The sequence below is a fragment of the Thamnophis sirtalis genome, unplaced genomic scaffold (assembly GCF_051295495.1).
Source record: "Thamnophis sirtalis isolate CommonGarterSnake01/CBP01778 unplaced genomic scaffold, rThaSir2_p1.2 scaffold_4, whole genome shotgun sequence".
In the NCBI taxonomy this organism is placed as follows: Eukaryota; Metazoa; Chordata; class Lepidosauria; order Squamata; family Natricidae; genus Thamnophis; species Thamnophis sirtalis.
In genome coordinates this window covers 136,702,592-136,713,811 of record NW_028261384.1, presented here as the reverse complement: position 1 = coordinate 136,713,811, position 11,220 = coordinate 136,702,592, and the positions used below count along the sequence as shown (strand labels likewise).

The 11,220-nt window shown below is 40.1% G+C and overlaps 1 protein-coding gene across 1 annotated transcript; it reads left to right on the top strand.

The window, feature by feature from the left end:
* Positions 1-540: 540 nt before the first annotated feature.
* Positions 541-9,080, top strand: LOC148046835 (vomeronasal type-2 receptor 26-like). Its single transcript, XM_087714998.1, has 6 exons — positions 541-713; positions 2,934-3,225; positions 5,220-5,310; positions 6,893-7,077; positions 7,770-7,896; positions 8,179-9,080. The coding sequence occupies exons 1-6, from the start codon at positions 541-543 to the stop codon at positions 9,078-9,080; spliced, it is 1,770 nt and encodes a 589-aa protein (XP_087571124.1).
* The last annotated feature ends 2,140 nt before the right edge of the window (positions 9,081-11,220 follow it).

Below are 11,220 nucleotides of genomic sequence, written 5' to 3'. Positions count from 1 at the left end.
CAGTTGACCCTGGTTGATGCAGTTATCTTTCCTGCAATTACTAAAAAAAAACTTTATTTTTCTTGTTCCATGTTCAGGTGACTTTTAAGGACCATGATGAAACAATGACTACATGTGCAGGGAGATTTAGAAAAACCCTTCATTGAAGATTGGAGCAAAGGTCCTACTCAGATAAGTCAATCAGTCTCCTGTCCCCTTTCCTGGTTTCCATAATTGCCTCTTGCAAATCTTTCCTGCATTGTGCTCCCTGCTGACGAGAGAGGGACAAGAAGAAGATTGTTTCATGTTGACTATCTCTACTTAAATCAAAGAAGAGCAGAGTTGGAGGGAAGGTTGAGATTCATGTCATCCAACCCACTTCACAAGAGAAGGATCTTTGGCATCTTCTGGCAGATCATCATATGTCTTTGGGCTAAAGACCGCTAGTAAAGGAGACTACCCGGCTTTCTGTGGACGCTTTTTTAAGACCACACCACAGACCATAGGAATCCAGAAATGTATCTAAAGAGAGCAAGGAATGTTCAAGTGATATTCCTACTCATGTTGCCACAGTTAGCATGCCAAGTATTGGGTCGTGTTAAGCTCATTTCTTTTCCACATGAGTCCTTTCAGCCTGGGGATTACATCATTGGTGGGATCACATCCCAGGTTATTCAAAGCTTTTACTTGCATGATTTCAAGTTTCCTCCATCAGAAGATTTGTGGATGAACAGGTAAGGGAATTCCTCTAAACTTCCTTGCATGGGTTTTTACTATTTAAAATACCCTTGGCCTTCTATCATTATCCTTCCTTCCATTTCCATATATTGGTGCGACTAAATGGGAGATATTTTTCTTTCAATGCATGTGAACTGAGAAATGTTGATGGTACGTCATAGAACTTTGGACACACGAAGGGCATTTTCTTGTAAACAATGTTGTGGGAAGACTATTTTTTCCCATTTCTGAACTCCCTTGTAGAATTTGTAGCTATATGATTTCTTGGTTATATGCCATCCAAATGGTAACCTTTCAAATATGTTAAAATTATCCCAACTGCACGATGATCTTGGGACTGGATTTCAATTTCAATAAGTTTGGAAAGGTGGCTAATTTGATCATCCTGGACTTATTTGTGACTTTTCCTAACCATGGTATCTTGTAATTCCACTGGTAAGAAAACCATGACTTTCATTTCTTTCTGGGAGCCCCCCCCCCCCAGTATAGACTAAAGCAAGCATTGACAATCTGTGGCTCTGGAGTCACCTGTAGCTCTTTCATCCCTCTGCTAAAGTTCCCCATCGCTCAAAATATGTTTCACAACAAGGGGTGAAATTCAGCAGGTTTTTGGAGAATCAGTAGTGGAAATTTTGAGTAGTTCCTAGAAGCCGCCCCAGAATCAGGATTTTGCACTATCCTTCCCTTAGGAGTGGGGAGGGAATGGGGATTTTGCAGGATCTTTCCCCTGCTATGCCCACCAAGCCATGCCCATAGAAGCGGTAGTAAAAAAAGAGAATTTCACCACTGGTCACAACCAGCAATGTGTGACACTTGCCAGCACTTGATTTATTTTAGCTGTTTGACCCCTGGTAGGCCAACCTTTGATAAATCTAAGAAAAGAAAAGTTTCAAAAGAAAACAGAACATTTAATGGTCCGTGGGCAGATTCATTGACTTTCACTGATGAGCCAACTGGTTTATCAGTATGTTTAATATGTTGTGAGAAATTGCCAAAGAAGTGGAATGTTGCAAAACATTTCCAGAATAAACACTCAGCCTTTGCTGAAAGATATCTGGATAGAGATGAGAGAGTAAAAACCATTTCGGATCTGATGTGGAGGGTTGATCTAAGTAAAAATCATTTCAAGAAGTGAATGAAGTCTGCAAATTAAACTCTATAAGCTAGTATGCAGAAATAAAAATTTGTTTTCTCGGTAGCAATTCATTGATTTCATAAATCCAACACACTATAGCTTTTTTATACATAGCATAAAGCTAAAAAGCCATATATGCAGTGTTATCTGCATTCCAGATGTCCAAAGCATTTTGTGGCTCCTGGTGTTTTGTTTTCTGTGGGAAATGGGTCCAAATGGCTCTTTGAGTGTGTAAGGTTGCCGACCCCTGGACTAGAGTTATAGAATTTCTTAACCATCTCTCAAGTAATCCTGCAGTTTGTCCAAGGCTGGCTTCATTGAAGGGGAACAGGACAACTGGCCACAGCCAACTTGCTGAGGCCAACTCATCATGGCCAAGTTGACAAAGCCGACTAGCAACAGCCAACTTCATCTTGGCCAACTCGCTGCAGGACAACCCACGATGGCCAACTCACCATGGGGAAAACTCACCATGGGATAATTTTAACTATTCCATTCTATTAAAAATAAATAAAAAATACTCAAATTTTTGCCATTCACGTTTCCTTCTCTCCCTCCTTTTGCATCCTTTTTGTTAATGATTCAATTCCACTAATCCTTTGATATTAGTCTAACCAGGGGTGGTATTCACTTACCTTAGCTAGTGGTTCATAAATGTGAGTGAGCACATCTGCATTTGGCGAAAAAGGGTCTAATTGGGATGCCATTGAGCTGGAGCTAGTGGGCGGGGTGAGTGTGCAGGGCCACCCACGATTTCTGCTACCAGTTTGGGCGAACCACTCCGAAATGTAGAATATCACCCCTGAGTCTAACTCTTGTCATGCAGTGAATTGTTCTGTGGTGAGATGGCTGTGGTGAGTTGCCATAGTCCTTATCGAAGGTCCTGTGAAATTTCGCTCTTGGACCTTCTTTTGATCTTCTCCATTTCCATTTAATCACAGGCCAGACATGAGTTGGTACTTCTGGCCATAAACATCAGGTAGTTAGTCTTGGTTGAGGATCATTCATGGGTTTTCTTGAAGAATGTTCAGGGTTGTTTGTGGTGTTTTCCTATGAATTATGTGTATCGTTTCCTTTTCAGAATGATCCCCAATTTTTACCAGCACAATTTAGCCTTCCAATTTGCTATAAACGAGATCAATGGGAATCTGAAGATCTTGCCCAACATCACCCTTGGGTTCTACATCGTGGACAGCTACTGCCAGGAAAAACTCTTCTATCACATTCTTCTGCAGCTTCTTTTCAATTCACATCAATTTGTCCTCAATTATAAATGTCACTCGCCAAAGAATGTGATAGTGGTGGTTGCAGGATTAACGTCTAATATTTCCTTCCAGGTGGCACACATTTTAAGGATGTACAAGATTCCACAGGTCAGACCCACTGTAGATTGGGAAAGTGCTTGGTTTGAGATATTTACATAGTTCTTCTGTTATTTTTTATCTGCTTTGACTCTGTGTGGTGTTCTAACAAAAGCCAGATCATATTCTTGACATTTACACAAATATATAAGCTAAAGGTAAAGATTCCCCTCGCACATATCTGTTAGTCATTCTCATCTCTAGGGGGCAGTGCTCATCTCTGTTTCAAAGCCGACGCGCCGGCACTGTCTGAAGACGTTTCTGTGGTCATGTGGCTGGCATGACTCAACGTTGAACTTGCACGGACAATTTTAAGCACAGTTAGATTCACTTCTCATCTAAAACATATGCTTAGGAAAGTTTGCGTTGAGTTATATAAATGGATAACAAAAAACCCTTTGTTGGGCTATTCATCTCTATATCTAGTCCATCTGACTTGACTTTTCTTAATGTTTGGAACCAAGCTCCAATCTTCATCAACAGGGAAGCTATCATTTTAAAGCAACTCCATCAAGTTCAATCAGAAGAGATGAATTTCAACTAAATATTTTATAACAGATATAAAATATAACAGATTAACAGGGTGGGAAGGGACCTTATAAGACATCTAGTACACCCGTCCCCTGCTCAAGCAGGAGACCCTACACTATTTCTGAAATATGGCACTCAATCTTTTCTTGAAAGTCTCAAGTGATGAAGCCCCCACAACTTCCGAATGCAAGCTGTTCCATTGGTTGATTGTTCTCACTGTCAGAAAGTTCCTCCTTATTTCTAGTTTGAATCTCTCCTTGGTCAGTTTCCATCCATTATTCCTTGTCTGGCCTTCAGGTGCTTTGAAAAATAGATTGACTCCTTCCTCTCTGGGGCAGCCCCTCAAATATTGTAAGACTGCTATCCTGTCTCCCTGGTCCTCCTCTTCAGTAGACTAGCCATGCCCAGTTCCTGCAACCATTCTTCATATGTTTTAGCCTCCAGTCTCCTAATCATCCTGGGTGCTCTTCTCTGCACTTTTTCTAGAGTCTCAACCTCTTGTGTGGAGACCAAAACTGGATTCTAGATGTGGTCTTACTAAGGCTTTATAGAGTGGTGTTAGTACTTCACTTGATCTTGATTTTATCCCTCTGTTAATGCAATTTAGGATTGCATTGGCTTTTTTGTTTTAAAAGTAAAATGTAGTGGGTAATGGGAGTAGAAGTCATGATGTTCTTTGGAAGGATGCCCCTTTCTTTCCATGTGTTATATGTATGGTAACTCTTCCATCATGCACCGATTGGTGGAGTAGAGCATATCTACTTCTTGTTCATGCATCCATCTTGTTGGACAAGAGCTTTGCTCCTCTTATATGTTACTTGTTCTATTTATCCAGGTCAGTAGTGGGATCCTGCCGGTTTAATAACCAGTTCGGTGATTGCGTGCTCTGCGCCCCTGTATAGTTTTAACACAACTTACCTAACACATTACTTTTGGGGTGTAGCACAGCTGATGCATGGCAATCTCTTCTGCCATGTGAATAAGCTAAGAGGATATAGGTAAGTAAAGAGCAGGAATGGGCGGATGGGCCCACCTGATCATCGGAGCAAAAGAGTTTACTACCCTGCTGATTATCAGAGCTACCGGTTTGCCCGAATCAGTCTGAACCAGCTGAATCCCACCCCTGATCCAGATCTGTCTGTCTGTCTGTCTGTCTGATTGTGTTTCACATACTCTGTATAAAAGCATTTTTATGGATGTAGGTGTGCTAGTGTTTGTGTGTTACAGGGAGTGGTATATATTCCAGGCTGGAAAGTTGCTCCTGAGACAATTTCTCAAAGTTTCATACTCCCCCCCCCACTATATGTTTTTTCTTAACTATTTTCATCCTTCCATTAGTTCCCTGAACTTAAGCTACAGAAGTGAAGATTTGTATTGTCTTTCAAAATCAGCATGTTCTTTCATGTAAACTCTCACGTATCCTGGCTCTTCTGCTATCTTCTCTCTTATTTCTGAAACATCTCCTCTCCACTTAGCTGGCCTATGGATCCTTCCCCCCTGAAGAGAGAAATAGCCTGGATGCTTCCTTCTTCCGTATGGCCCTCAGCGAAGACCACCAGGTCCAAGGTATCATTTCTCTATTAAATTTTTTTGGATGGACCTGGATCGGCCTCTTTGCTGAGGATGGTGACAAGGGAGAGCATTTTCTGGTCAACCTGGAGGCTTTGTTCTCTCAGAATGGAATATGTTCTGCTTTCACTGATAGACTGCCCCAGGGGGACAAACAGAGCATGAAAGATTGGGATAAGTTGAGTGAGCTTGTGGGAAGATTTCTGCTCCATTTCACTCAGAGCAGAGTGAGAATACTGGTTGTTTATGGAGATACATTGACCCTGATGTGGTTGAAAAACATACTATCTGAAGAAAATGATAGATGCAGTGAAAAAGCATGTGATGGAAAAGTGTGGCTTATGACAGCCCAGATAAATGTTGCATTGATGAGTCAAGAGGGAGAAACTGCATTGGACTTGTTTCAGGGGTCTCTTTCCTTCGTCCTGCATTCTACAGAGATTAGCGGGTACCAACATTTTCTCAAACATCTCAAACCTGGCCACAGCCCACAAGACAGGATTCTTAAAGGTTTCTGGGAGAAAGCTTTTAAATGCCATTTTTCAAATTCAAAGAAACGGATTAAAAATCCGTGTACTGGAAAGGAGAAGTTGGAGTCGCTTCCTGAATCAACTTTTGAAATGGCCATGAGTGGGCACAGCTACAGCATCTACAATGCAGTTCATGCTGTGGCTCAGGCTTTGCATTCTGCAGCCTCATCTCGAGCTGTTTTCAGGAGAACATTGGTTGGCAAAAGTCTTCAGCCATGGCAGGTAATGTTTCAATGTATATTTTCCAGGGGAACCGTTGCATGATATGATAATATTTTATGACAATTTTCCATGTGGAAGAATGAATAATAATGTAGAATCTTGGGGTGGGGTGGGGGATGAAAATCAGTGGGGAAATGTTCATGGAAGTTGGAAAGGATCTTAGTACTAACCTACCCTGTTTCCCTGAAAATAAGACCTTCCAAATAATAAGCCCAAATGGGCTTGTGAGCACAGGTGCTAAAATAAGCCCTCCACTGAAAGTAAGCCCTCCCAGAAAATATTGCAACATTGCAGCAGCCATGAGATGGCCATGCTCTCTGCCTCCTGCAGCTCAAAAATAATAAGATCTCCCTGAAAATCAGTCCAAGCACTTATTTCAGGAGTCAAAAGAAAGTAAATAAGACATATGAGCCTTGGTGGCACAGTGGTTAGAGTGCAGTACTGCAGGCTACTTTGCTGCCTGCGGGCTGTCTGCAATTTTGCAGTTCAAATCTCACCAGGCTCAAGGTTGACTCAGCCTTCCATTCTTCCGAGGTGGGTAAAATGAGGACCCAAATTGTAGGGGGCAATATGTAAATTGCTTAGAGAGGGCTGCAAAAGCATTGTGAAGCGGTATATAAATCTAAGTGCGATTGCTATTGATAAGACACTTGCAAACATTACTTGGGCAAAAATTCTGCCATAACATTTTTGAAAAATGTAAATTATTCAAAATTAATTATTTACATAATAGACCAAGAGTTTCACAGAAATGTATCTGCCTCCCTGGCTGGATACTTACCAAGCTCTATATTTCCTTTTTCATCAGCTCCACTTCTTTCTCCAAGGTATTTCTTTCAACAACTCAGCAGGAGAAACTGTATCCTTCAATGTGGAAGGGGAAGTAGAAAGTCAATTTGACATCACCAACCTGCTCACCTTCCCTAATCATACTTTTCAGAGGCTGAAAGTTGGAAAGCTTGATCCCAAGTCTATGGAAGGAGAACACATTTTCCTTAATGAGGATGCGATAGTGTGGCATGTAGCTTTTAATCAGGTGTACAACATAGGATCCTAGTTTTATTTTATTTTAATTACAAACTCGTTGGGGTGGATCATGAACGTTAGAACTCCCGTCTCTTCAATCAATCAATCAAACAAACAAACAGAATAGAGCTGGAAGGGACTTTGGTGGTCTTCTAGTCCAAACTTTTGCTCAAATAGGAGAACCTATACCATTTCAGACAAGTGGTGGCCCAGTCTCTTCTTAAAGACTGCCAGTGATGAAGCATCTACAACTTTGGAAGGCCAGCTGTTCCACTGGTTAATTGCTCTCACTGTTAGGAAGTTTCTCCTTAATTCCAGGCTGTTTCTCTCCTTGATTAGTTTCCATCCATTGTTTCTTGCCTTGCCTTCTGGTTTAGTCTCCAGACCTTTGATCATCTTAGTTGCTCTTATCTGAACTTTTTCCAAACATTTCTCAACATCTTTTTTTTTGTAGTATGGTGAACAAAATTGGTTGCAGTATTCCAGGGGTAGTCTTACTAAGGTTTTATAAAGTGGTACTAATACTTCAAATAATTTTTATTCTATGCCTCTGTTTATACAACCAAGTTGGCTCATGTTCCCCTCTTAATTCTCAGCCCACTATAAAGCAAAAAAAAAGCTTATCTCTTGAATATTGATGGATGTATTTTAATTCTAAATTATCTTTATTCTAAGTAGGTGGTACCCCATTCGGTATGCAATAAATATTGCCAACCAGGTTATCAGAAGAAGAAGAGAGAAGGACATAAATTTTGTTGTTATGACTGTGCCCCATGTCCAGATGGGAAGATTTCAGACCAGAAGGGTACGTGAGGTTGCATAGAAAATTTCCCAAAGAGAGGGACCCTCTGTCATCAGAGAACGTTATTCAGATAACAATGCAATGTCTCCTTCATGTAGAATGCTCACTTCAAATACCAGGTCCAGGTGTGAATAGGATACAAGCTAGGATGCCCATTACATACAAACTATGTTTCAGTAGAAGATTGTAGCATGTATCTGCCTTCAGGAAGAAATATGAATAAAAATTCTGAATGTGTCAAAATGGAATGTGGTCATTTTCTGATATCTCATCTTTTTCTTCCAGATATGAACAAGTGTTTCGGTTGTTCAGAAGATCAATATGCAAATGAAGGCCACACTCAATGCATGCCCAAAGTCATAACATTTCTCTCTTATGAAGAACCTTTAGGAATCACCTTAGCTTCTGCTGCTCTGGTTTTCTTCCTGACCACAGTCTTTGTTCTTGGAATGTTCATTAAGAGCAGAGATACTCCAATTGTCAAAGCCAACAACCGTGATCTCTCTTATACTCTCCTTGTCTCCCTTCTGCTCTGTTTCCTCTGCCCTTTGCTCTTTCTTGGCCAGCCAATGAGAGTCACCTGTCTTCTGCGACAGCCCATTTTTGGAATGACCTTCTCAATGGCCACTTCTTGTGTCTTGGCCAAGACCATCACTGTAGTGGTAGCTTTCATGGCTACTAGGCCAGGATCCAACATGAGGAAATGGGTGGGGAAAAGACTACCCAATTCCATTGTGCTCTGTTGTTTCCTCATTCAAGCAATTCTTTGTGTTGGATGGATGACAATATTTCCCCCATTCCCATATCTGGACAAACATTCGTTCACCAAACGTAGCATAGCTGAATGCAATGAGGAACCCATTGTGATGTTTTTCCTTGTCTTGGGGTACATGGGGCTTCTTTCCATCATCAGCTTCATGGTGGCCTTCCTAGCCAGGAACCTTCCAGAGAGTTTCAATGAAGCCAAGTTCATCACCTTCAGCATGTTGGTGTTTTGCAGCATTTGGTTAGCTTTCCTTCCAACCTACCTGAGCACCAAAGGGAAAGACAAGCTAGCTGTGGAGATCTTCTCCATCTTAGCCTCCAGTGCTGGTTTACTCGGTTGCATCTTTGTCCCCAAATGTTATATTATTCTGCTCAAACCAGAGTTGAACAGCAAAGAACAACTGACAAAGAGAAATAATTAGGGAACTGATATATGGTTGAACGATCATAGCTTTGCTCTCTCATATCATTATTTTATTTTTATTTTTTTTAAATATATTTTATTATGTTTTCATTCTATACAATCACATATTCACTGTGCTTAATCAGGGCATATAACATTGAATAATAAACACGGCCCTCACTTATATAGAAAATGCCCTCTACAATACAAACCCAGTATACCACCTTGGCCCGCCATACACCCTCTTTCAACCCCCTCCAACTTTCATTCTTCCTTCTCACACACCCCTCTACGCCTACTTCCCCTCCCCTTCTTTCTAACCTTAACCCTATCACTCCCTCTCCATTCCCTCCCTCCCTACTCCTCCTCCTCTCTCTCACCCTCTCCACCCTCCTTCTTCTTTCACTCGACTCTTTCCTTCGGTATCTATTACCTTCCAGTATATTCGGTTTGTTCTATTTTCGCACTAACATTGAAAAGCCACAGTATACAAATACAATCATGGAATTTAACACATATTGTATTTCCCCCCTCCCCCCTCCCCCTAAATCCCCACCTCCCTTCCCTCCCCCCGACTTCCCAAAGACCATACGTGGTATAACTTTTGAACAATCACAGTCTAAAATATCTCTACATTGAACTCAGCTTCTTACTGTTACCCAAATTTTAAACAATTTAAATTATTACTGATACTAAGCGTAAGCTATCTGGAGTTTCTTAGTCCCATATTTACTTTTTATGTAATCAATCCATTTTTTCCAGTCTCGTTTATATCTCTCGTTTGAATGTTCTTTGAGATATGCTGAGATTTTGGCCATTTCGGGTAAGTTCATAACTTTCAAAGTCCATTCTTGAATTGTAGGTAAATCTTTCTTCTTCCAATACTGTGCCACCAAGAGTCTTGCTGCCGTTATTAAATACAGAACCAAATTAGTCTCTGCTGCTGTAAAATCAATACATATACCCAGTAAAAACAACTGGGGGGTAAATTTTATCCTTCTTTTAAAGATGTTTTGCAGGATCCACCATATTTTTATCCAAAATGCCTTAACATTACGACATGTCCACCATATATGAAAATATGTAGCATCACAAGAACCACATCTCCAACATTTAGGTTGAACATTTGGATACATAGAAGCAAGCTTTTTAGGATCTAGGTGCCATCTATAAAACATCTTATAAAAATTTTCTCTCAAGTTTTGTGCTTGTGTAAATTTCACATTTCTTACCCAGATTCTTTCCCATGTTTCAAGCATTATTGGTTCCTCGATATTCTAAGCCCATTTTATCATACAATCCTTAATCAGTTCCGTTTCAGAATCCATCTGTACTAATACATTATATATCCTCTTTATATGCATTGAGCTTTGATCTCTTATTTGTTTAAACAAATTATCCTCAACTTTTACAAAGCCAATTTTTTGATCTGTTTTCCACCTAGCCTGTAGTTGACCATACTGAAACCACGTTTGAACTACCTTCTCTTCTTTAAGTACCTCTAAAGATTTTAGTTCCATCACCCCTCTTTCTGAGATAAGAAGTTGCCTATAGGTGGTTCTATCGTGTTTTTGTTCTACATTCATATTTTCAATTGCATGTCTAGGAATTGCCCACATGGGCACTTTATCATTTAATTTATGTTGATATTTTTTCCAAACCCGCAATAAAGCATTTCTTAAGATGTGATTTTTAAATTTCTTATCCGTTTTTTTGTTAAATAACAGGTAAGCATGCCAACCATATAACAAGTCATATCCCTCGATATTCAAAATTCTGTCATTAGTTAGATGAATCCAATCACTAATTGCAGATAATACCACTGCGTCATAGTATAATTTTAAGTTAGGTAATTTCAATCCTCCTCTTTCACGTGCATCTTGCATTATTTTCATCTTTACCCTCGGCTTCTTTCCTGCCTACACAAATTTGTTGATACCCTTCTGCCATTCTAAAAGATTCGCATCTCTTTTAAGTATTGGTAACATTTGAAAAAGAAATAAAAATTTTGGTAAAATGTTCATTTTTACTGCCGCTATTCTACCCAGCAAGGACAAATGCAGTTTTTCCCACCTTTTCAACTCCAACTGTGTACTATGCCAAAGTGATTCATAATTATACTTGTATAATTTCCCATTTGAGATTAAAATATTAACTCC

Coding starts and splice junctions, on each gene's coding strand:
- LOC148046835 (XM_087714998.1), top strand. CDS start 541: ATGTTGCCACAGTTAGCATGCCAAGTATTGGGTCGTGTTAAGCTCATT. Junction 5,311..6,892: donor CGAAGACCACCAGGTCCAAG/GTATCATTTCTC, acceptor TCTTTCTCCAAG/GTATTTCTTTCAACAACTCA. Junction 7,897..8,178: donor GAAGATTTCAGACCAGAAGG/GTACGTGAGGTT, acceptor TTTTTCTTCCAG/ATATGAACAAGTGTTTCGGT.